Here is a 27126-nt window from a genome sequence, read left to right on the forward strand (position 1 = left end):
GTCAAAGGTTTCATCGACTAGTCAGTATGTTATATTGGGTATTCAGTTTTGTTCAGCCTTGTGGGCTGCATTATCATGCTTTCAGACTATTTTCCGTACTCATGATTAAAATAGCATTTTTCAGTATTAATATGATATCACATGTTTTACTCTTACTTTCATGTTTTGAATTCACATTCTGCATCAGTACATGTCCCATGTTGACTTAGCAAGTCATGTAGTTCGCTCAGTTACATGTAGTTAGGCACCAAGTGTCGTGTCGCATCCAGGCCCAAGTTCGGGGTGGGAAAGATTAACATCAAAAATACACACACACCTTGAATCTGGTGTAGAGATACAAGGAAGAGTTTACATAAGGTGAGAATCAACCTCAGATGGAGATGTAGCCATACTTTTGCTTGAATGAATTTCATAAGGAATAGATTCCATAGCATCTGGTGAGAGCATTGAGGCGACTGATAGTGGCCTCAATCCAAAGCAGAAGATCTTGATGCAGCATCAATATCTAATTTTGAGTTTTAGTTTCTGCTACAATGTTTAAGCTTTTGTTCATATTGCTTTCTAGGATAGCTTTCTCTTTATTTTCTTTTCTTATTATGTTTCTTTGTGTAAATAACTTTGTTTTTCTTTTGGAATAAAATACCACCAGCATCCTACTAGGTGGTTTTAATTATATAAAAAGTGATCTTTTATTGTCATTTCCTTCTCAGGTGATTCAGACGCAACATGATTAATACCACTTGCCAGCTTTAGATTACAATCCACATGGAGTAATGATTAAATATATGCATAAAATAATCGTTTTCTTAACATGCTATATAATGATATCAGATCTCGTTAATTATATTAACTATTTACTACTTTATAGAAATGACACTTGTGGTGTACGAACGCTATAATAAACTATTGTACAAAAGATAGTATGAATTGTACTATGAAGTTGGGCCTATCTCATTGTTAATTGAACACGTGTCCTGCACTTCTACCTTAGCAATCCACGTGTGTCACTTTAGATAGAATAGCTCTGCAATCTCAAATTTCCTTCACTCTTCTTCTCTTTCTCCTTCGTTGTTCTCTACAACTCTCTTTCTCCTTTGCTTCTTCGCAGTGTCATCGGGCTTTGGGTGAGTTTCTCAATTTTCTTCCTCTTCACTCTTTCAGTGTTAAATTTTGTATTTTTCTGTCGATCCTCTATCTATTTTGTTTATTGTTGTTCTTCTGCTGCTATATGTAATAAGTTAAGAAAAGGTAGGTTATAGGGTTCTTCTTCTTTTTTATTTTTCTCTGTTTTCCTCTATTATGAGTTTGTTTAATGTTACTTCTTTGCACTCATGAAGTGTTGCACATATAAATTTTACTTTAGTTTATACTTTTATTTTGAAATTTGAAAATTTTACCTGAGGTTTGAAATTGGGGATTTTTAGAGCGGAATCCATCTCTTACTTACAGACCCATCAAACAATTGAAAAGTCTCCACATGCACATAGGGATTTTTTGGGAGTTCAAGTTAAACAAAAAGGCAACGATGATAAAGAAACAGATGCGTGTGATCTATGAATAGCTCGTATTGACAAGTAAGGAATGAACTCCTCACTTCCCGAGAAAACAATAAGATTTTGTTTTGCGCCTACTTAATTTTCATATGAATGGTCATGTTATTTTGTTAATAGAGATTCCAATGTTTGCTGATTTTAATTATTTTATTTCTCTTTCTATTGTCTTCTTCCAATTCTCACTTCTACTTCTGAGTATCATCTCTTTCTCTCGGTAACAACAACATAGCCAGTGAAATCTCACAAGTGGGGTCTGGGGAGGATAGAGTATATGCAACCTTACCTCTACCTTGGGAGGTAGAGAGGCTGTTTTTGAAAGACCCTCGGCTCAAGAAAAGCATGACAAAATATAAAACCTAAAATTATGTAATGCGCTTCTCTTTCTCTAGGACAGTATCTAGATTTCGTTATAGATTTCGTTATGCGCTTCACTTCCTTCTTAACTCTATCAATGTCGAATCTCTGTGGTTTTCCCATGATCGTCTGTGATGTTCTTCTTCTACATTGGGGAATCGACTCCACATGTACCTGTAGTGCTGTATCGTCCATAATATGTTGATTTATTTGTCATATATAGCTTCGAGTAAACTCTCCTTACACAAAGTTTTATTTGACCGTTTTTTGTTGCTTCTGCTATGATAAGTCAAAAGTCACTGCAATTTAAGTGTCTCCAAACACTAAACAAAGCTGAATTTACTTAAGTTGAGGTTCCATTTCTATTTTATCAGGTATGGAGTTGCTTCCTATCTTATTCCCTCCTATGGTTAGTTTCGACCGAACTTGAATAATAGGAATTATTAATACTTAATAAGGAACAGATTAACTGAGTCACATATGACATGTTATCATATTAGGTTGCTTCCTTTCATGTTTCTGCTTCATCGTGATTTGCATCTCTATTTGTAGTGATTGAGACCTCTCATAGGGTTGAAGTGTGGGTGAATACCTGTAATTTTCTCTTGCATAAATAGAAGAACACTGAGAAATGTAAGTGAAAGATCTAGAATATTTAATCAAGGGATAACAAAGTTTTCCTGCATCATATTAAGTAATTTCTTCTATTCTTTCTTTATTTTCTAGATCAACAGCTCCAGTCTTATTAGAATGTGATTAAATTCAGTAGAGTCCCTTTTATCTTCAAGAAAGGCATACATGTGGCAGTGTGCATTTATGTTGAGAACTCTATATCTATTTTTTATCTATGGTTTTTGGTAGCATTTATTATTTTCGCAGACTTTACTTAATCATTTTCTACACAAGAATTGGTTGAATTTTGCTCATGGCATGATGAGGTGTGAGGTTGATGATGAATTTGAGTGTGCGTTATAAATGTTGTAAAGTTTTACTATTTGTTTTACTTTTTTATTTTCAGACGACATGGCTGATATAGGCTGTATATACCTTTCTGATTCATATTCAGTAAAAGTTAGAATTGCTACCATTTCAAGCAGTTTATACATATATCTAGATCATTACTAATCAAGCATTCACAACCATAAAGATGTAACTCTTAAACTCATTTAGGTAGTCTTTGTAGAAATATTGTCAGCGTTGATTTAATTGTATGTTACGAAGAGAAAAGCCTTATGTAACAGGTTTTAATGTCCTCCCGATTCAAATGCTACCCGACACTATCATGTCAGCTTGATGCGCTACAACAGATACTTTGTCTCTTTTTCCTTCTGCAGCACCATTGTTTGTATAGATAAATGAATTGGTCCATTTTGATAAACCTCTTAATTTTGTAAATGTCTATGATCATCAACTTCTAATCGCAAGGAGGGTGTGCAGATCTGTCCATCCGTCCTTCATAATCATTCAAGGTACAATTTATATCTCTTACAATTCAAAGAGTTGAGTTGGTTAAATTTTTTGCATCTTCGCTTTGCCGCAAATCCTATGAGTCAAGCTTATTTTAATGGTCTACTTACTTGCATTAGTTGCTGGCAACACCAAACAAGGATGACATATTTCTTAAAAATCAATGAAGATATTATTTGAGAAATAACTAAATATCTTTTGATAGTAATGTAAATCTGCCTGTTATTACATGGTACATGTCTTTAGGTTATCAAAAAATGACATGGTAAAGGTCTTTAGCCCAGTTTCTATGAAGTAAATAAAGCTCACACGTTGGTGTTGTTAGCAAAAGACCAAGCTTGGAGTCCTAGACACACACACACAAATTAAACCACCAAGTTATGAATTTGCTGCTAATTGCTCTTTTTTATTTTTTTATTTTTTTATTTGTGAGGGAAAAAAGTGAGTGTGTGTGTGTGTGTGGGGGGGGGGGGGCGGTCAAGGGATTTAAGCTTTGTATTCCAAAATAAGTTCTTACAAGATATAAATTGCACGAAACATCAATATTTTATGTCATTTTGATTAAAAAATAAACTTATGAGTTATTGGCATCTGGAAAATTGATGCAAAGCTATGTTCTCTTGATGAGTTATAATAGAAATTAGATGAGCCATGACATTTCAATTTGTGTGTCCAAACTAATTTTGGATCAATTACTTGCAAATTGCACTTCTAATTTTCTATGTGTTTTAGCGAAAAGAACAACATCATATTTGTTAAAATGCTTTACCGGTGGTTTTTGGCTCAGAACAGCCTTGCCTTTCAGGAAGACGGGCAAGGGTCTCTCTTACTTTGTTAATGAGATAGCAAATAATAAGTTTAGGATCACTGAAATATGTTTCAATGTTTTTTTAGGAATATGTTTCAATGTTTTTGGTTGAAGATATTTCATGTTAATTGCATTCTATTCGATCTATGAAGTTATATTAACTCTTGCATTGCATTTGTTTCAAGAGGTCCAAGACACTTCAATTTCTTTGCATATGTTGATACTCTCTGTAGCAGTGGCAGAGCCAGGATTTTCACTAAGGGGTTTCAAAATATAAAAAGGTAAACACACGAAGAAGACAAATGGGGTTCAATGTCTACTGTATATACATAAAAAATAATTTTAACCATGTATACATAGTGTATTTTTCCGCCGAAGGGGGTTTGGATTAACCCCCTTGGCCTTTCCTCTCTCCGCCCCTGCCGTGTAGGAGCATTGTGCCGTACTGCCGTTGAACATTGAAAAGTTTCTCTATCGACCTACAAATCTCTTGGAAGATGATTGCAATTCCATGTACCCTACGGAGAGAGCTGCCACACTTTTAACTTCCCTTCCCCGGCCCCCACCCTTTCCCCCCTATAAGTTGTAGATTGACGTTATACTTTTAGCTCAATGTAATACTTAGGCATTTCCTACTAGTGGACACTTTATGTCGTGTTTCATTAGAAGTTGTATAAGAATGACTTGTGTAAACAAGCTTTGGAATTGTTTTGCTATTGGTACTTCAACCATGACGTGTTGGGCCAATTGGTTCCTACCAATGGTTGCTTCCTCTTGATCTTATAAATTCATCAAAGATCCTCCTGCACGTTTCATCCATCTTATCCTTCTGTATTATATCTAAAAGTTTACTGTTGCTCCCGTGTTGTGCACAGCCATTCCTCTACTAGTATAATCGCTATAGTAGAGTTGGAGTAAAAATAAAACAATTATCTCCTTGCAATTTGACCTATTAGCCCTTGCTGTAGCATAAATATTATAGTAAAAATTATAGAAAATTTAAAAAGTATGCATGCTTTAAAGTTAAGTTAAACATTATTTTATTCTCTACTTAATTTCTGTTTCTTAAGGATTATTGTTACAAAAGATAAGAATGGAATGGACAGAGAGAGGAGAATTTCCATTGATGGAGGTTGAATGAAGAAGAGAAAATATATAGAGGATCAAGTATGGGTCAAATTAAGGGGTGGGTTTGCAAAGTGAACCTGGGTGCTTAAAATTGGGGCGGATTCTTTGTTTCTGAGCTTGTCACATGTCCTCCCGTCTAGATCAAGGGCAAATTATTGTCAATGTATAACCGTAGAATTACAATTGAGCTTATACTTAAACGGAGGGTATATATAAACTATTTCGAACAGCATGGGGGTATATTTGGCCCTTTTTCCATTTTTTCTTTTGTCCAAATAATATGGGTCAATGTTGTTAAACAGAATAGAAGGGCTAAATAATTTCATTGCACAAGATGAAAAATTATATATATTTACACAGGAATGGAGGATAGAATCATCTAAAAAAATTGATAACAACAAAGAAAACTGACATGAATAATCAATTTCACTTCTTCTGGAAGCTTAGCATGCCAATGAAAGCAATGATACGACTACCTAAACCTATGAGGAGGAGAATGCACAAACAAAGACCCCAATCATGGAGACTGTATCCCCAGTTCATAAGTGCACCACAACGAGTTATGAGCCATACACCATAATACCTGAAATCAGACAAGATAATGATTCATTACATGCATTCGAATTTGAAATTATTTACGATGTATTTCACAAATTTAAGATTGTTATATACAGAGACATTACATTGATTGATTGTTTGTGTAAAATCATTCAAATTGGGATCGATCAATTATGATGTAACTTAGTCAGAACCTGCTATCGGACTCGGTGCAGTAAGAAAATGGAGAACAGAACAGTGTAAACCAGCACTTTTCACATCAACGATCCACCAACTTAGAACAAAGATATAGGCCCCACTAGAGCCCTTTTAAATCCAATAGAACCTATTCACTTTGTTTGCATTGAGGGAGGGAGTACTGTGATAATCTTTATAAATGAGTTATATGTTACGAAAGAAAGAAAAATTCATGCGTAATAATTAGGAATTCAATGCACTATTTGTTTTTGCAGTTTGCCTCTCATTATCATCAGCAGTATTACCAACTCATGCTTCCATAAACAAGAATAACTGAAAACAGGACTAAGATCGACAAGTAGGCATCTCTCCACTGTTGAGTGGTGACTTCGCCACCCTAGGAGTATAGCTAAGCAAAAGAAGAGGGAAAAGGAAGAAAAAGGAATCAGAGTTCAAAACACGGGAATCATAGGAATCAGAGTTCAAAACACGGGAATCATACCCACATGCACATTGTTAGGTGTTAACGGATTTTCTTTTTTCTTGAAGAAAAGGACAATGTGTTTGCCATAATTGATTTTTACTTTTCCTAAAAGAAAAATATAAATCTCTTCCATATTTGACTAATCCTTTTCTTGGAGGAAAAGGTTTTGGACCTTTATAAACTGTGGATCCCACCTTCTTTACTTCACAACATCCACAATGTAGTCCTAAAGAGTTAGAGAGTTTTGCATCTGCGCGCATGAGAGAGAGAGAGAGAGAGAGAGAATATATTTATATATGCTTCTAATTCAAACATTTTAGTGGTCTTCTGTCAGGGGGAAGCCAAGATTTGCACAACTAGAACCATTAAAGTAACAAGCGCTAAACCATACATAGGTCATTCACTATAGAGAACTGTCATTACATACCTTTCGGCATTTGCAATGACAAATGCCTCCAGCGCCCACTTTGGATAGCATAAATCTGCCAAGATCTTGAGGAATTTACCACCATCAGTGCGAGACGCAATAAGCGTCAAAACCACAGGAACAAGAACCGAACACTAGGTATAAGTGAAGCATGTTAGTCAGAGGTATGAAAAGAAACTAACACTGCAGCAATATGACATGTTTCACGGGGAAGTCATGCTTACCAGCTGGGAGGGACCTGGTGCTAGGAAGATGGCGAATGCATAACCCATTCCAGTCACACAATACACAAGGCACAGTAACACAATGTAATTATCCGCAAATGAAGATCTTGGATTGCAGAAAAAGTAGAACATTGATAGATATACAGCAGGCTTAATCACAGTGTTGAAATGATCTATTGTATCTTTGGCAACAAAATGAGCAATGCTACTAATGCCCGAAGCACTTTCTCTCCAATACTGTAACTTGTCCAATGCAAATGTCCTCAAAGCCGCAATTTTGCATAACAAAGCTGAAGAAGAATTATAAGAAATAAAAACTGATCAGAAATTCAGGTAAAAGAAGTTATACTCTGAACTAGTATGGACTTTAAAGCCTTGGATAATGGTTATTCAACTTACAGACAGCAATTATTGTGTGTGTATAGCCAGGTGCGCCAAAGCTTTCATCCCTCACTTTGGTTAGTGATCCTAAGCAAGCTCCAGCAACCAAGAGAATGAGATAATCTATTGCTTGCATTTTTGCTTCTCGTAATCTTTGCTTACTTACTCTGGGATATTTTCAAAAAGAAAAACATTATATGAGAATTCAACTGCAGCGTCAAAAAAGTTGATTTTGAAGCTTATTCACTTAAATCTGCCCATGCATCCAGCAGTGGCGTGTAAAAACAAATAACATTTTCCAACAGTTAAGTTAAACCAAACTTGCTCTGATGCTATAACCCAATAATGACCTGATTTTCTACATAATTATCAGGAAAAGTTACAAAAGTAGCTGACTTGCCAAAATCTCCAAGTTCGATATCAACCTCAGTCAAATAGACTATAACAACAACTTAGCCTCAATCCAAAGCAAGTCGAGATCAGCTCTATGGATCCTCATTGACCATGCCACTCCATTTAAGCTCATCCTAGATCCATGCTATACAAAGATATAATAATAAAAACAGAAAAGGTCCAAATATGCCCTTAAAGTATTTGAAATTGAGCAGATATGCCCTTCGTTAATACTTAGCTCACATATTATGTTACATCCAATAGTTGGTCCAAATATGTCCTTAATTTTACTGGAGCCCGCATTAATTTAATTAGCTGATTAATAAGCGAAAAAGGGTCAAATATGCCCTTAAAGTATGAGAAATTGACCAGATTTTCCCTTCGTTAATAATACATGAATGATAATCAAATAAGATTTTCTCAGATTTAACCAAGTAAAAAACTAAATTTTTGGCTGACAACCCCCTTTCAACTCCACAGATTTTGTATAAAAGTGTTTCAACATTGTTTCTCCACTTAGAAAATTGACTCTTGAGGATCGATGTTAATCCGGAAAATTATTGATTTTTTTTAGGAGTCTGGAAAATTATTGATTTAGTCAATATAATTAAAGGAAAATTATTGATTTAGTCAATATAATTAAACTTTTAACACAAGATCCACCTTTTTTTTATAATAACATGATGGAAATTATCTCATCTTTAATTTAGGACACAAGTATAGTATAGAGAATACGTGAATCAATTATAAAAAAAACTCAGGGAACTGAAGAACAGAAAGATATTTAAAAATTACAATTTTCATCACCGAAGATATGAAAGTTTATTACATCGATATATTATTTACACCCTCCATTCCAATTTATGCGAAGGTGTTTGATTGGGCACGGAGTTTAACAAATTTGAAACTTGATGTCTTGAATAAGCCATAAAAAATTTGTGACTATAAATCATTTCATTAAGGGCAAAATGGGAAGTTTGAAGTTAAACTGTTATTAATTATGGAAAGATGTCATTCTTCTTGAAACTAACTAAAAAGGAAAGAGTGTCACATAAATTGAGACAAAGATAGTACATGGTTAGTATGTAAAAATATAACAATATTAACTTAAGCTAAACTATTTACATTCATATTTAGAAATTGGTGTTTGGCTTTGGTTGTTACATAAACACCAGTAGAAAAGAAATGTTAAATCTGTACATGTTATAGAAATGTTAAACTATTAACGAAGGGCATATCTGCCCAATTTAGCTATTTTAAGGATATATTTGGCCCTTTTTCGCTCATTAATCAGTTAATTGGAGGCTTCAATTAAATTAAGGGCATATTTCGACCAACTATTGAACGGTAAGGGCATATGTGAACTAAACTACTAACAAAGGGCAGATATGCTCAATCCTCAATACTTTAAGGCCATATTTGACCCTTTTCTGTAATAAGTTGAAGTTCTTTATATTTTCTACTGGCATATAAATCTCAAATAGGACTAAAAGACTCCTAGAAAACATAAGACCCAAAGAAAACATACTAATGTAACTAAAACTTAGTCCCAACTAATAGGTATTAGATACATCAAAAGAAGGAACACATACAACATAATGCCTCTTTAAAATGCCTGATCAACGTGATGGGAGACAGTAATTTGACAGGGAATTATCAACTTTCTGAAATGCTAGCTGTGTGCAGGCTATCTTATACATATGTTTTGAGATCAGAAGTTAACACAAAGGGTCAAATAAGTAGACAAATGAAGAAGAAGAGGGGATGCACGTATTATTTTATTTCTTTATTTTGCACCTATTTCCTTTTTCTATTTCTTTACTTTTACTTTTGGTGGTCAGAAAGAATGGATTAGGAATTAAGAGATGAATTACTTCATAATTTTCAGAAGTTGATTTATTGCCAACGGCTAGAAAAGTTTCATCAAGATAGATTCAGTTGATGACATATAATCCTAGTTTTGAGAAAATACGGGAGAAAATATTATTATTGAATTGTGTATCTACATTATTACATTGAGCCCTATTTATAGACACTACATTCTAATTCCTTTCCATGTAGAATACTATATACAAATCCTATTCCTATTCCTATTCTAACACTCACCCTCAAGCTGGTGCATACAAGTCATATGTACCGAGCTTGTTACAGATGTATCTAATACGAGGACGACTGAGTGACTTGGTGAAAATATCCGTAAGTTGATCACTCGACTTCACAAATTTAGTAACAATATCTCCGGAGAGTATCTTTTCCCTGACAAAGTGACAGTCAATCTCAATGTGCTTAGTCCTCTCATGAAATACTGGATTTGATGCGATATGAAGGGCCGCTTTGTTATCACACACAAGTTCCATATGATTGATTTCTCCAAATTTTAGTTCTTTGAGCAACTGCTTAATCCAAACTAGCTCACAAGTTGCTACAGCCATTGCTCGATATTCTGATTCAGCACTAGATCGAGCAACGACACTATGTTTCTTACTCTTCCAGGACACCAAATTACCTCCTATTAACACACAATATCCGGATGTAGAACGTCTATCAGAGGGTGATCCTGCATAATCAACATCTATATATCCAATGATCTGCTCATGGCCTCGATCTTCGAAAAGCAATCCTTTACCTGGAGCTGACTTAATATATCGTAGAATGCGGACAACTGCATCCCAATGACTATCACAGGAGAATCCATAAATTGACTTACAACACTCACAGGAAATGAAATGTCAGGTCTAGTCACTGTGAGATAATTCAACTTACCAACCAGCCGCCTATATCTTCCAGGATCACTGAGTGGCTCCTCTTTTCCTGGCAGGAGTTTAGCATTCGGATCCATAGAAGTATCAATGGGTCTACATCCCATCATACCTGTCCCCTCAAGAATGTCTAAGGCATACTTGCGTTGCGAAATAACAATACCTGACATGGATTGGGCAACCTCAATACCTAGAAAATACTTCAGTCTGCCAAGATCTTTAGTCTGGAAATGCTGAAAGAGATGTTGCTTTAAATTAGTGATACCATCTTGATCATTGCCAGTTATAACGATATCGTCAACATAAACCACCAAATAAATACTCAAATCTGGAGCAGAATGTCGATTAAATACACAATAATCTGCTTCACTGCGAGTCATGCCAAGCTCCTGAATTACTGTGTTGAATTTATCAAACTAGGCTCGAGGAGACTATTTCAGACTATAAAGTGAGCAACGCAATCGACACACCAGATTAGACTCCCTCTGAGCAACAAAACCAAGTGGTTGCTCCATATAAACTTCCTTCTCAAGATCACCATTGAGAAAAACATTCTTAATGTCCAACTGATAAAGAGGCCAATGGCGGACAACAACAATGGATAGAAAAAGACGGATAAATGCTATTTTAGCCACAGGGGAGAAAGTATCACTCTAATCAAGCCCAAATATTTGTGTATACCCCTTCGCAACACCGTGAGCCTTAAGCCGATCAACTTGGCCGTCCGGACCAACTTTGACTGCATAAACCCAACGACAACCAACAATAGATTTACCTGAACGAAGAAGAACAAGCTCCCAAGTACCACTCGTGTGTAAAGTAGACATCTCGTCAATCATAGCCTGTCACCATCCGAAATGAGAAAGGGCTTCACCTGTAGACTTAGGAATGGGAACAGAGGAAAATGATGATACAAAGGCATAATGGGATGATGATAGACAATGATAAGTTAAAAGGGTATAATGTGGGTTAGTATTACGAGTGGACCGTTTACCTTTCCGAAGTGCAATCGGCTGATCAGAAGGAGATAAGTCCACACTAGGTGCAGGGTCCGACGCATGACATAAATTATCTGGACCTGATATTGGGTCTGATGCTGGACGCGATCGACGATGATAAGTTAGAAGTGGTGGCACTGTGACTGGAGATGTAGAAGTAACTGTAGATTCCTCAAAGGTCGGTGTAGGTAAAACCTGAGGTATAGCTAAGACCTCAAAGATATCAGGATGATCAGAAAGAGACCTAAAGTAAGGTTGAGACTCAAAAAATGTGACATCGGCAGACATAAGATATTGACGAAGATCAGGTGAGAAGCAACGATACCCCTTTTGAACCCGAGAATAATCAAGAAAGACACATTTAAGAGAGCGAGGAGCTAATTTATCTGTCCCTGGAGCTAGGTTATGACAAAACATGTGCTCCCAAAAACACGAGGAGGAAGAGAGTATAGAGATGACTGAGGATATACTATGGAATATGGAATTTGATTCTGAATAGAAGATGAGGGCATTCGATTAATTAAATGGCAAGACGTGAGGACTGCATCGCCCCAAAAACGCTGCGGAACATGGGATTCAATGAGATTAGTGCGAGCAGTCTCAATAAGACATCTATTCTTTCTTTCTGCTACCCCATTCTACTGAGCGGTGGAGGGACAAGATGTTTGATGAATAATTCGTAAGTGAGTCATAAACTGCTGAAACTGGGAGGATTTGTATTGTAAGGCATTATCACTACAAAAAGTACGAATAGAAACACCAAATTGATTTTGTATTTCAACACAAAAACTCTTGAATATAGAGAATAACTCAGGACAATCTTTCATTAAGAATAGCCAAGTACATCGGGAAAAATCGTCAATGAAACTAACAAAATAACGAAATCCTAAAGGTGAACCGACTCTACTAGGACCCCAAATATCATAATGAACTATTGAAAAAATAGACTCTGCACGATTCTCAGCAAGGTAGTGCGAGTGTTTCCCAAATTGACACGACTCACAATCTAATTTGGACCGACTAGACAAACTAGGCACCATCTTTTGTAGCTTGAACAGACTCGGATGTCCCAATCGTTTATGGATCAAGTTTGGAGGATCTATAACGGAGCATGCTGTGGAGGAATTAGGAGAGGTAAGTGTTAGATAGTAGAGGCCTTGTGATTCATATCCCGCACCAATCACCTGTCTCGTACTGCGGCTCTGCATAACAAAAAAATCATCAAGAAATATTATGGCACAATTTTGGGACATAAAGAATAGAGTTTAGAGTGACAGAAGATAGGGGATTAGCTTGTCCAACCCCTTTTGGTTTTGTTTGGATTCCATTGGCTAAAGTAACCGAAGGAAGAGACTGTGAATAAATAATATTTGACAAAAGTGATTTGTTACCAGAAATATGATCAGAAGAGCCTGAGTCAACGACCCACGATAGAGGGATACTAGACTGTGAAACACAAGCGACGGGATTACCAGCAACAGAAGTATTAGGCTGAGAATCCGTGACTACTTGTGGAGATGGCTGCTTACTTGCTCGATTTTGAAAGTACTCATTATATTCAACTTCAGATAAAAGCCTCGAATTTCCTATACTGTCAGTCTGAGCAACATGAGCATTGTTGGGTGGTTGACCATGCAGAGCACGACATACATCACGAATGTGTCCAAACTTATGACAATAACTACACTGAACATCATTGGGTAGTGGACCATGTAGAGCATGGCATACGTCGCGAGTGTGTCCAAACTTATGACAATAACTACACTTAGTTCAAGATTTTCCAAAGCGACCTACTCCTCGTCGATTATCCATAGACTGAGATGTTTGATTCTCTATGGTTTGAGATGCGAGAATAGAGGAGTCAACGGTTGGTGATGAAACCATAGTGTGATTAGGAGGCGCAGCAAGACGAAGCAAACGAGAAAATAGTTCATCAATTGTAGGAACCGTAGGACTAGCCAAAATCTGATCACGCACCGAATCAAGGTTAGTAGGAAGTCCAGTAAGTGTAAGAACCAGAAACAACATCTGTCTTTGCTACTGTTGTTTTTCAACGTTCGTAGTGACCGCCATCAACTGCTCAAATTCATCCATGACTGCCTGTACTTGTCTCAAGTAAGTAGACATATCTGATTCCTGTTTCTTTAAGTTGGTCATCTGAGATATCACATCATAAAATCGAGCTATGTCGTTAGTGTATAAAGCGCGAGCCTTTTCCCAAACTGAATAACATGTCTGGAAGCAACGGAACAAGGGCATCAATTTGGGATCAATAGATCGCCACAGAAGGCTACATAATTGAGCGTCAACCTTCTCCCACTGTGCTTTGGCCTTTCCATCTGTCTCACTAGCCTTTTCCTTTTCGTCAACCATAATAGCCTTTCGCGTTAAGTGATCTTGAACACCTTGATCCTTGCACTACAACTCAACCGAGGAAGCCCAAGCTAAATAGTTTGAACTTCCCATTAATGGTTCGGAAGTAATCATAGGGCTTGAAGTTCCGATTCCCGTGTTTTTGGAGCCAAACATATCATATCCGAGAGACATGGCTCAAAACTTCAAGTAAAACACACAAAACTGGGACAAAACTTAGCTGATGGTGCTAAGAAAACAGAGATCCAGAAGCTGCCAGAAATCAGCCGCCGGAAAATTTTGCCGGAAAACTAAAAGTGATCGGAAGTCAGAAATCACTGCTGGGGTAGGTGCGGAATTTCTGACACCAGGCTGGAAAAAAAAATTGTCAAAAAAGTGGCCGGAAACAGTGCAGCAGTCGCTGGAACCCTAATTCCGGCAATCAGAATAGTGCTCGCAAACTGATATGAAGTGCTCGGAAGACCTGGGCGACCTCAACTGAAGAGAAACAGATTGGAAAACAGTGTTGTATAGCCGGAAAAATAGTGAAGAACTGCTGGAAACACTGTTCACGTCGGAAAAATTGTTCCGGTGTTCTATTATGGCTCTGATACCATGTGAGAAAATACGGGAAAAAATATTATTATTGAATTGTGTATCAACATTATTACATTGAGCCCTATTTATAGACACTACATCCTAATCCTTTTCCATGTAGGATACTATTCCTATTACTATTCCTATTCCTATTCTAACACCTAGGAAGAAAGGAATTCCCTTTGATTGATATCAAATCAGAAGGCTGGAATTTCTGTGAGGAGCTTTGTTTGAGAGGAAGTAGTGGATCTTTTAAAAATTGACGGGCCTTATTCACTAGATTAAAAGAACCCGATCTCTGAAAGTGTTCTTCGCTCTTCTATTTTGGGTTTGCTTTTAGCCACAAGCGGGGGATATCCACATGTGTCCCAAAGTGCAAGGATACGTTAACAAGATCATCTTTTCTTTGTTTGTATCAACAAGATGACTTTGGCTGTGAAACTGATGCTCAAGATATTAGACCACTGTACGCGAATCAAAATATTGCTCATTCTTGCAGGAAGCTTCAGCTACACTTCTCCTCTTCAATGGCTTAAGATTCTATAGTGGGATATAGCTCACACTGGATAAATTTCTTGCCTGTCAATACTGATGTAACTCAACTAAAACTAGATACTGGTTGCAATAACAGCAAACAGATTATAAAATCAATTATCGAGCAATTCCAAGAATTTATCAGGCCACATAAATATGCACGCAACTTTGTTTAACTTGTGGGCAGTGCCAAAATTAGTGAAAGCTAGCTGGGTAATGGGTATAGAGATGATCTAGAACCCCGATTCCCAGACCGGTGGTTCACTACTTAAGAAATTCTTGAACTTACCTTTTTGTTAAGTTTTTATCTATGTATTTAATTCATAATAAAACACAGAAAGAACTCTCCAATGAAAAGAAACTGATTTTGTGAATATGTACCTTCCAATGAAGTACTTATATTGCAGAATAACATTTGGAGTTCTCCGGTTGGAGAGGTCATTTGACCTCATAAAGTTGTGCAGTATAATATCACGTTGCCGCTCCACGTTAGTCTTCATGTCTTGCCACATTTCGCTAGCAAAGGAATTTTCCTCTGTTACATGATCAAAAATTGCTTGATTGCCAATGTTTAATTCCACTGGTGAAGATGCAGGCACAGCAGCACTCTGTTGCATATCTGGGGGCACAGAATAACCATTGTGAAGCATCCACAACACAGGAAGCTCCTTGTAGTTCACATTTGAACTAGTGCTTGGTTTCACCAGCCCTTCCAAAATATCTATGAAGTGGTCCGGAGGATTAACTCGTTCTGGGACATCAATACCAAGGCCTACAAAGTAGTCTTCGACTTTCTTTACAGGACCATGGTAGACTACAAGACCACCTTTTGCTAAGAGTATCAAATCATCAAACATCTTGAATAAGGTGTAGCTGGAACAGCAAAGTGGTAAAGAGGTGATTAAGAGAAAAGGAAATAATTAGCAGCCTAAAAAGTCTACTTCACTGTATCTGCAGTTCCAAAATCGAATGTTTTTTTTGGACTTCTGGGTTGATTTTCAATATATGGTGAAAGCTAACTGCCTATTTTTTTTTTTTTTTTTGGTAATGTTAAAAGCTAACTGCCTATTGTTGGAGGATTAAGCTAAGATTTCAGTGAAAGACAACAGGAAGCATATTTATCAATCAGAAAGAAACTCTACTAGCTAGAAGAAGATTTCTTCTGTTCTAAAATTTATTCAATTAATTTATTGCTGCCTGACATTAGAATTAGACTGCATGCTTTTGCAGTTGTGGCTGCAAGACTAGTACCTATAAACAGAAAGGATGAATATTTGCGTATCAGAATCCAAGTCAACAAATTCCAGAGGTTACCTTGGCTGATGGACAACCATGCATATATTGACTCCTTCTAGGGCTTCACGTCGAAGTGCTCTAAGAAGTAATTGAGAAGATGAACTGTCCAGTCCAGATGTAGGTTCATCCAGAAATAGAAGTGATGGTTCCATTACCAACTCTAGCCCCACATTCACTCGTTTCCGTTGGCCTCCAGAGATACCTCGGTTCTCCACTGTTCCAACCAAGGAACCCCGCACACTCTGTAAGCCCAAGAAATCAATGACTCTCTCAACAATGAGAACCTTGTCTTGCTTTGGCAAATCTGCTGACAACCTTAAGAAATACAAAAGGTTAACAAGTTTATCTTTTGAACTACCAGCTAAAGAGATCAGATCAACTTGCGATACAAGCCACTAGCCAGCAGTAGTCAATAGAACAATGTGTTTTCTGCTTATTACGGCGATTTAGAAGTAACTGATAATTTTGAAATGTACCCTGTGCCGAACATTATAACATGAGTTCCAAGGACATTTTTTAATGATAAAATAATGGAGAGTCCCAAGGACATAATATAGAATGGAACCAACTATTACACACCTGCACCTTGCACTGAACCATAGATTCTCCTCAACAGTCAAGTTGCCATGCACAATATCATCCTGTGGAACAAAACCGATGATTTTTCTGTACGAACAGATTGGTTCTGATTTTCCATTTATAAGGATGGAACCAGAAGTTGTACATCCAACAGCTTTTCCTGCCAGAGCTGAAAGGAGAGTAGTTTTACCTGCTCCTGATGGACCCATGACAGCAGTAATATGACCAGGCATGATTTTTCCATTAACAGATAGTAAAAGATGCTTCTTTTTTCCTTTCAAAGTAACAGTTAAATCTGTAAAATCTATCTCAATTACAGGTCTTTTCTTGAAATCAGTATTTGTGGCCATTGAGATTACACCAGAGAAAGTAAGGTTTTTATTCTGCTGTTGCTGAGCTTTTTCTCTCTCAAGTTGTGCATAGGCATACTTAAAAATTTGGCTATGAGTATGAATATCTTTCGCTTTGGGCTTTTTGGTTTTCAAATTTTTTTCTTTGATCTCCAAACTGAAAGATTCTGAACTATCAAAAGTTTGTTCTTCAATTTCATTAATCATCTCCATCAAGGGACTGGATCCTGTTTCCTCTACCTCAGATGCGCTTTGCGATTTCTTGGACACTGAAGAAGTACTGCGCTCCTTTGATGGATATGAATTACCATCCGTATCAGTATATTCCTCATTCAGTACTGTGATCTTGTCACTTGTGACATTTCGCTTGCGAGAAAATTTACGAGAAAGCTGGCCTTGCAATTCAACTGCATGCTTTTTAGCAGCCTCTTTTGCAGCTTTCCACCTTGCACGTGCCTGTATCTTTTCTTTTACAACTTTTGCAGCTGCTTCCCGGGATCTAGCAAGTCTCCTTTCTCGTATGGTGATGATTTGGTCCGAACAGTTGTAAATTATAAGTAGAAGCGTGGCTAAAGCTGCCTGCAAGGATGAGTCTTGAACATCAAAACAATGAAGATATTCAAATACTAAAGAGCGGGAGCAATTTCAACTTCAGCACTGGGAAGGTAGCACAACAATATCTGAAACTTGTTATCACCAGAAGGGTTGCTGCTACTCCTTATGGAAACAGAATAGAAAACTTTAATTGTAACACAGTTATTTTATTGCATTACTGAATCCAGTTCTCACTTCATATAAACCTAGAGCAGCTAGAAACTATGAAGGGATATCAGGCAGGCAGTGACTTGATAATAGTCAAAACTTACTATGAGCATCGCCCCATATGCATGAATATTCTGACTTGAGGTGTTTGGATTACATGAAGTCAACTTGAAGCATGCTGCAAGTCCATCAAGAGGTGAATGTTTCATGAAGCAGCACCATTGGAGAAAGAATCTAAATTCATGCAATTGACTTAATGGAAATACAAATGCATTTGTTATTCATTTTGAATGAAAAGAGTTTTATTTAGCAATGTATTGCAAATAATTGGTCAGTCTCAACCTGGAACTTACGTTTCTCAGCCGTAGAACCTGTGGGGCAGTAATTCCTGTAATTACAGGGTAAAGATTAGCCCTGAAAGGACATAAGAGGAGTAAAATTGATGAAATATCACCAAAGAAGTGTGTTGTGCAAGTACAACTAAGTGACATGGATTTCACAAGGGATTTATGTAATCAGATATCAGCCTGATTTCAAAATTTTACAGCTAGAAGATAATTGGACTTTTATCAGGTGTTGAGAGAGAAACTACTACCCACTACTGCAAGGATTCTTCTCTGTATTTGTTGGACAATATGATCCTGCGGAACAGAATACCTCTGAGCTGCTGCGAACATCAGACCAAATGTTTGCCCCACCACAAGTATGATTTGGCTGCCGAGGAGGTAATTGATAACTATATCTACAGAAACCAATAAACATGTTATGTAAACAAAAAGTGAACAGTAGCAAGTAAAAAAATCAGAGCGGCCTTGTATCAAGAATCTGAACTCACGGTTCGCATATTCCAGTATTCACATTGAGTGTGGCAAGTGGGCAGTAGGAACCTAAAGGGCAGGCTAGAAAAATGAAAAAGCTATCAGACATCTTTTCTTTTGTTAAGAATCAGCAAGTAAGGTACTTATCAGAAGAACATAGAAACTAAGATTAAGAAGTTGTATACATGTAACCAAAATAAGTGAAAAAATAGCGCAACACTTAACTATTCCATTTAATGCATACATATATTGAGGGCATTGTTGTAAAACATCAAATTACTGGAGGTGGCACTATATGCTGAGTCAACAGAAATCCATTTTACGAAACTTGTTCATGAAGGATGTCAATGTATAAGTTAATTATATATATCTGTGACAAAGCTTTAACTAAATATCATCATCTAGAGACAGATTCAGTACATCATACCTGAACCCGGCACAAGTAGTTTTTGAGAACCTAACCAGCTATTTAACTCAGGATTGAGGAAAGGGGGTAAAAAAGTAAGAAAAACTATTAGGTTGATATTCCTATGTACAATCAAATAATGAGACAATCTTGTTTATTTTCCAATAAAACAACAATAGATGCTCCTTGTTTAACTGTAACTGCAGTGGGCTACTTATCTCTTATATTGTTTTACCAATAAGGCTACTGCAGGCATGCTTACATACAAGAATTTTACCGTCCACTCACAGGAATCTACAAGATAGTTATTAATTTTTTTGAAAAGCTTATAATGTTGGTTATATACTTACGTATCATACAAGTAAGACCGTTAGGACAGAAGAAACCCTCACAGCAAGGCTGACAAGCAACAGTTCTCGCTGGTATTTCTCGAGAATTTCTTAAGTCAGGATTCTGATCCGAGCCAGTGCTACATGCCCATCCTGGTTCACAGCCTGGAACCCAAGAGATCAAATTACAGTTTCTGTTGGGCGTTAAATAATTGGACCCTGATGTTATGGTGTTACTGAAGTAGAAACTAATTTCTGCAGCAGTACACAACCTGCGTTGAATATCCCCTGTTCAATATATAACTTTCATCAGATCATCGAACTGTAAGAGTGATTAATGGCACGAAATGTTTAGCAATAGGAAAGAAAAAGACATCAGATCAAGTCTGTTCCACCATCATTTTCACTTCCATACAACAAACATCAACGAGAAGCCGAGAAACAATCATATAAAACTCAGAGCAAAAGAAAAACAATAGTAAAGGGAGAAAGTGTTTCAGTTCAATGAGATGAATTGGGTCCAATTCAGCACATACTGGCTTTGAGAAAAATTGCCAAACAAAATAACTGGACTACTTGACATGAAAATATATATAAGATCAATCAGGTCAATCTAAAACCTAACTGAATCTATAATTTCTAAGGAAATATATGTAAGTATATGTTAACAATGGGATGTATGTTGGTCTGCTGTAGGTGGTGAGGTCAGTGAAAAGATATGGCGGAGAAAGATTCCAGCATGCATTTGGTGGACAGTTTGGAAGGAAAGAAACTCCAGATGTTTTGAGGACACAACACAAGTAATTTCATCCAGAGGATAAAATTGAATTGTATACTACTTTTCCATTTTTGGTGTAAACCAAACTCTGTAAATGATTGGAACCATACTTGAAGTCATAGAATCCCTGTAAGTTTTTGTATAGGGGAATGTCTAATGTTTTGCATCATCTTTTAAGAACCACCTTTGTGCTGATGACTATATACATCTAAATATATGAAACATGTTACCAATTTCAAAAAAAAAACAATGGGACATATAGTTTGCTAGTGACGAGATACAATCGTAACCATCAGGGCGCCTTTGGCTTTCACCACAGTTTATTGCAAAAGCTCCATTAATACATCAAAACAATAAAGTGGAAACTCATAATCGGCTTCAAATAGAGGCTGTATAAAATGGAAAGAAGACAAACTTCTATTTTCAGTATTTCTTTCTAAAAGATTCCTCAACACCTCATATCTGGAAGCTTATACTTGTGACTGTGACAATTAGAGAAGTTTTAGGAGAATTTTATCTTCTATGTATCCATTTGCTTTGATTGGAATAGCATGACAACATGAAGTGTATGTGTAAGTTTTTGAACTTTGTACATTGATAGTTCAACAAACTCTATACACCGAGTCTCTGCTTTTAATCAGAGGCTCTTTTCAAAGAATGCCATCATCCAACAATCCGACTTAAAAGGGAGCTAGGAAGCTTCTTTTAAGTTATGTATTGATTATTCCTTATGTAAATGAATTTATCTTTCTCTCTTCTCAATATCCTTTTCTATGAACAAAAAAAAAAGGTTTTGGATATTTCCAGGGAAGAAATGAATGGAAAAAGAATGAAAAAGAGAAAAAACAAGGGAAAAGGCAAAAATAAAAATAAAAAAGAAAGAAAAGGAATAATACAAGACTGATGTATTGTTGTAGTCTGGGATGAAAAGAGATTAAGAGCTCACACCTGTTATATTTTGTGGAACTCTGCCATATTAATGAGTTTCATATTTGCAGCTAACACCATGAATGCATCCCAAGGATGAAGTTAGACAAACAGAAAAAGCTTGCTGGAATGCTCTGTATCACCTCAAAGTCATAGATTCTAGTGTCAGCTGATATTTAGATTTTGTACCGATTTTTAAAACTGATTGGACCGACCATCTTCTGCCAAAGCGTTCAAAAGTCCAGGTAAGAGAACTCAGAATGAAAAGGAGCTTAAGTAGTCTATAAATATATCGGATCAGGACTAGACGATTGAAGAAAAGAAGTGGATTGCTAATTATAAGCCTTCACAAGATCCAATTGATCCATTTCCTCCATCTAGCACCAAAACCCATCTTTATCATAATAAAGTCGAGGAACTTCAGATTTTGCTAATTATAAGCCTTCACAAGATCCAATTTGCACCGATACCCTTGCTTTCTTCTCGAATCACCCATTTCATTTGCAACCAATTGCATCTACAATTTTATTGCTTCCCACAAAGGCATTCGTCGAAGTCCCACTGTCTCATCCAAAATCTTTTTTAATCTCTACTGAAAAGCACCTTAGATATAAGCTTATAGATGTTTCCCACGAGACTAATAGGTCTATAAACTCTGATACTGAAAGCTCCCTCTCTTTTTGGAACAATGACAATGAAAGAAGTGTTGAGGCATTTTTCAAACTCCCCTGTAGTCTGGAAAGACTCTATGGTCCACATCACCTCATCTTAAAGTGCCCCAACACTGGTAGAAAAATGCCAAAGTGAAACCGTCTGGTCCTGGAGCTTTATTCCCTACACAACTCACAACAGCCTGCCTTACCTCCTCTTCCCCAATGGCCCTCTCTAGCCAAACCATTCTATCATCCCTAATTTGATTAAACTCTCCCCACCCCACCCCCCACCCCCCCAAATTTAGGCCTACATTTTGCCTCCTTCCAAAACAACTGCTAATAGAAACCCACAATTGCCCCTCCTACCTCCTCTTCCCCCTCAAGCACTAGCCCACTCAATTCAACTGATTTAGTGAAATTCCTCCGCGTGTTGCCACCGTTACCCTGTGACAAAATTTTGTATTAGAATCTCCCTCCTCCGACCATAAGATCCTTGATTTTTGCCTCCAACTAATCCCTTGAGCTAATGTTAAAGAAGCTAGCTCACTCTTCATAGTTGTGGTTAGCTCGATCAAAGTTAAGGCATCGAGTGCCGGTCCATTCCTCCAGATTTGAGGCGTGATAGGGAGGGTTGTGAGTATTGTAAAACCCATCTTGTTAGAAATGAAGACTCGAAAAATATTATTGAATTGTGTATCTGCATTATTACACTGAGCCCTATTTATAGACACTACATTACAATCCTTTTCCACTTAGGATACTACATTACAATCCTTGTATCGATTAAAGCAATCCCCACGACAATCGTACAAAAGGTTTGATTCCTTTATGTTGGGTCATGGTTATTCGAGGAGCATGTATGATCGCTGTTTTTTACTTTCGAAAGTTAAATGATGGTTCATTTGTTTACTTATTGTTATATGTTGATGATATGCTCATTGCTGCTAAGGATTTGCAGAAACTCACAACTTGAAAAGTCAACAGAAAAGTGAATTTGAAATGAAAAATTTGGGAGCAGCTACGAAAATCCTTGGCATGGAGATCAAAAGAGATCGAGGAGTCAACAGGCTATTCCTGACCTAGAAAAAGTACTTGGAGAGGTTTGGCATGAGAGATACTAAACCAGTTAGTCTTGCTACTCATTTTAAGTTATTAGCTGCTCAATCACCGCAGTCAGTGAAAGAAACGAGGTATATGACACAAGTACCATATTCCAATGCAGTTGGCAGTATGCAATGGTGTGTACACGTCCAGACATTTCACAAGCAGTAAGTGTGGTAAGCCGATATATGGCTTGCCCTGGTAAAGCACATCGGAAGGCTATGAAATGGATTCTCGGATACTTGCAAGGTGTTTGGGTTTGGGAGAAATACTACCACTTTAGTTGGTTTTGTAGACTCAGATTATGCAGGTGATCTTGGCAAAAGAAGATCACTGACAGGTTAAGTATTTTGTATTGGTGGTTGCACTATCGGCTGCAACATGCAGTAGCTTTATCTACAACCGAAGCAGAATATATGGCAGTGACTGAGGCGATCAAAGAAGCCTCATGGTTGAAGGGTCTACTTGCTGAACTCAATTTACACCAAGGTGGTATTACCATTTTCTATGATAGTCAAAGCGCTATTCACTTGACTAAAGATCAGATATATCATGAGAGGACAAAAGTCCAAACACATTGATATCAAGTATCATTTCATCTGAGAAATCATTGTTGAAGGAAAAGTCTCTGTTCAAAAAATCAACACTAGAGACAATCCTGCCAACATGTTTACAAAATCTTTCTCAATTGGCAAGTTCAAGCTTTGCTTGAATTTGATTGGCGTTTACGTAGAACAATTTAGCCCATCAGGATTTTGCGAAGGAGGAGCAAATTTACTATATCAGTCAAAATAAGGCCAAGGTGGAGATTTGTTATGTGTCCATGTTTGGCCATAACAATTTTGTCACAACAAGTTCCATAACAAGTTTTGTCATAACAATTTATGCCATCAAGTTGCATATCCTGTTGCCTATCAAGTTGCAAAAGAAAGTTGCAGATGCCAATCAATTTTGATCGGCTGATTTAGTGGAAGCTATGGGTTCATCCTTACGTTCAAGACACACCAATTTGAGAAGAACTACTTGAGTTTGCTCTCATCCTTTTAGAGTATTTTGTAAGAGAGTGGGTGTTGGGAAACACTTGTGTGAACCTTTTCTTTGGAGTGATCTTGTGAGGTTAGTATTTGGGATTAATTAGAGTATTTCCTCTAATTTTATACTCTCTTTTATACTTTTGTTGGTATAGTGAAATTGCTCCTCTCCGCTTGTGGACGTACCACGTTAAATTTGTGCCTCCTTTGTCTGCTTTATTTTTCGTTATTATCAACTTGCATTGTCTTTGTTATTGTCATTATAACGTTGTTTGGCTAAATTCCGCACCCGAGTTCCCGATACTAACAGTATCCTTTACGGCATTTTAGTCTTCTATGTCATTTAACCATTTTTTGCCAACAAAAAGCTAACAATGATGAGATAACATGAACGAGGCAACATACAAAATCTGAGGAAGATTGGAGGCGATTTGAAGTGATTTGGAGACAAAATTCGCAGTCAATTGAGTAGAAAAATTTCTCTGCGATACATTATACATGGAAATATACAAATACACAAAGGATATACAGGAGATACACATCTCATCTTCTTCCATGTTCATCGTCTACTTCAAATTTGGCTTAAATTTCATTTCAAACCACCTCAAATCTCCATCAAATTGCCCCAAAATTGAGATTCAAGCTCCTTAAGATGTACCCAACCCAATCTATTCCAACAACACCGACTCGAACAAAATTTAATTTTGAAAACCCAAATTTTCAAATTCAAGCTTATCGAGTTTGAAATTTTGAAATACCAACGCGGGAATTTTTGGAATGAATTTTGAAATACCAACGCCAGAATTTTTCGTAGGAATTTTGAAATACCAACGTTTAATGAACCGAGTGCATTTAAATAGGTCCTAATAATTAGCGGTGTGACTGGAGCACAGCCAATTGAAAATACAACAGTGCAAGTAAAGAGGACAGCTTGTTGGTAATATTTGAAGGCATTTGATAGTAGATCCTAGTTGTGGAATAATTACAAGAGCCTATGAGAGAAATTAGTGCTTCGGTAAAGCCTATAAACGTGGTAATTTTTTGCTCTGGGCTGCCAAACTGGATAGTTTTCTAAAAATAAAATAGGAGAAACAAAAAGAGATTGATATGCTGTATTTTAAAAGCCTAATGTAATCCTATACAAGATTGTAATATCTAGAAATAAATTTCCCTTGAACATGCCAGCAAATTTATCTAATTAGTCCGTTGAGAACTAAACTTGTTTCACCGATCGAAAAAGTGAATGCTACCATTGTAAATAACAGCTTTATGACTTGATTAGCTACGAGTTACAATCTGACGATCCGCAAAATTATCATCAAAAGAAGTTACTATAAAAGCCGACTTTATTTCAAAAAAAGAATGGACAGAATAAAATTTGATGTTAATTGTCTCCTATTGTTTTTTTTTGTTGGTAATTTATGCCAGTAGTCTCATTTATCTCCACATAGTAAATGAAGTCATTTTATTCTCTTCCAAACATTTGTCTGTAGCACTTCATTTGGTGTAAAATAGAAGTCGAAAATGGGAAGTACCTTTAGTTCTGGTAACACACGCACTGAGAAAAGCGATATTGGATGAGTAATTGAAGGCATGGTTCCATTCTTCATCTCTGCAACACATCATCATATCATTAAGAATAGGCAAGATACACATCCGAAAACATTATAGTGAATAAACCACGATTGGACCGAAATATTTACCGATTTAGAATGCAGAATTTGAATTCATCCGCAAATTGGTTGTCGACAAGGTTTTGAGTGAGATTGTATATACGTTTATATAGAGTTCGAGTAACTAAATCAAGCACAGCAGGATTATCGAGTTGTGAGGCACCGTTGTCTAAGGATTGACTCAAAACAAACTGCAAATTGAGTAAGCTCAACAGGACCACAATGACACCCACTTGAAATGGCCGGTGGGTCGCTGCCATAGTTTAGGATATGAAAAACAGGACAACAGCTTGAGATTTGCTGGTCTATATAAGAAAAGGAAAATGGTGACTACTCATGGCAATTGCAGAGAGTGTTGGGTCCCATTTTCTGCAATTCAAAGAAGACCATGTCTTTTCTGCAATTCAAAGAAGACCATGTCTTGGTCTGAACTAGCATATTATAAAATTATACTGCTCCCGTTGCACTTGCCGGATCTCTATTTGCCGAATTGTTTGAACATTTCTTCATTTATTATATCCTTTTTAACTCTTTGTTTCGATGAATAGGCCGGCCAAGTCAAACCTGGAACATCTTATCTTGCACGTCTACAAGATTAGGATTTTAGTATGCATTGAACCTTTAAGCATGTATGCTACATTAATTGAAACCTTGAATTAACTTAATATCATCATTATTTAAGAAAAACAGTTTTTAAATGTTAGTAAGTGATAAAATTGAAACGATACAAGGAAGATTAATATAATTTCTAAAATCAACCATCAAAACTTATAGTTTAATGACATAACAGAAGTTTTTTTGCACAATAGGTAAGAATTTGATTTTCACTTTCCTTTTGTCCTCACCTTCATAGATGTAATGAAAAAAAACGTTTAGGAAGAAAATTTGACAAAGACTTATTTTGTATTTTTTTTTTTTAGTTTTAACCAAATCGCTAGTTATTTTGTATTTTTTTTTTTTTTAACCAAATTGCTACAGTTATTTTGTGTTTTTTTTTAAAAAGTTTTTAGCCAAATTGCTACTAAATTCATTTAAATTTATATTGAATGGAGAGAGAAAAAAACACTGTAGTATATGTGCTTAATCTCCATCTAGTTACCCTACCAAAACTACTTCATTCCAACAGACCGTTTACTTCATATATCAAAAGTCGATGGTATAATTGTTTTAGTTTAAAATGAACAGCTATAATTTAGAAATTATACAAAAGATTTTCTATAACGAGTTAT

General features: G+C 36.6%; 1 protein-coding gene and 1 long non-coding RNA gene across 4 annotated transcripts; one reads left to right on the forward strand and one right to left on the reverse strand.

Moving 5' to 3' along the window:
• Positions 1 to 808: 808 nt before the first annotated feature.
• On the forward strand, positions 809 to 5004 carry LOC132043225 (uncharacterized). 2 transcript variants are annotated; one of them, XR_009411736.1, is made up of 2 exons: positions 809 to 1124; positions 1425 to 5004. It is a non-coding gene; the product is annotated as an uncharacterized LOC132043225 (long non-coding RNA). The 2 variants fall into 2 exon arrangements; XR_009411735.1 differs by having other exon boundaries at positions 1450 to 5004.
• A 612-nt stretch (positions 5005 to 5616) lies between these two features.
• Positions 5617 to 26287, reverse strand: LOC132043224 (ABC transporter G family member 24-like). Of its 2 annotated transcripts, none has more exons than XM_059433706.1 (14): positions 25928 to 26287; positions 25760 to 25836; positions 19756 to 20022; positions 19017 to 19080; positions 18777 to 18923; positions 18535 to 18569; positions 18286 to 18359; positions 17070 to 17998; positions 16509 to 16805; positions 15576 to 16067; positions 7580 to 7728; positions 7181 to 7470; positions 6957 to 7021; positions 5617 to 5893 (listed from the first exon to the last, which is right to left on the reverse strand). In XM_059433706.1, exons 1-14 carry the CDS (start codon positions 26155 to 26157, stop codon positions 5737 to 5739), a joined length of 3273 nt encoding a protein of 1090 aa, XP_059289689.1. In that variant the 5' UTR covers positions 26158 to 26287; the 3' UTR covers positions 5617 to 5736. The 2 variants fall into 2 exon arrangements, with proteins under 2 accessions (XP_059289689.1, XP_059289688.1); XM_059433705.1 differs by having other exon boundaries at positions 6957 to 7090.
• Between the last annotated feature and the right edge of the window lie 839 nt (positions 26288 to 27126).

This window comes from Lycium ferocissimum, unplaced genomic scaffold (assembly GCF_029784015.1).
Source record: "Lycium ferocissimum isolate CSIRO_LF1 unplaced genomic scaffold, AGI_CSIRO_Lferr_CH_V1 ctg2208, whole genome shotgun sequence".
In the NCBI taxonomy this organism is placed as follows: domain Eukaryota; kingdom Viridiplantae; phylum Streptophyta; class Magnoliopsida; order Solanales; family Solanaceae; genus Lycium; species Lycium ferocissimum.

What these genes read in the sequence shown, in the direction of transcription:
- LOC132043224 (XM_059433705.1), bottom strand. Translation starts at nt 26,157, where the DNA reads ATGGCAGCGACCCACCGGCCATTTCAAGTGGGTGTCATTGTGGTCCTG. An exon ending in AGGTTCTACGGCTGAGAAAC is followed by an intron (nt 18,360 to 18,534) that starts GTAAGTTCCAGG and finishes ATGGACTTGCAG; the next exon opens with CATGCTTCAAGTTGACTTCA. An exon ending in TGGTTCAGTGCAAGGTGCAG is followed by an intron (nt 16,806 to 17,069) that starts GTGTGTAATAGT and finishes GTATTTCTTAAG; the next exon opens with GTTGTCAGCAGATTTGCCAA.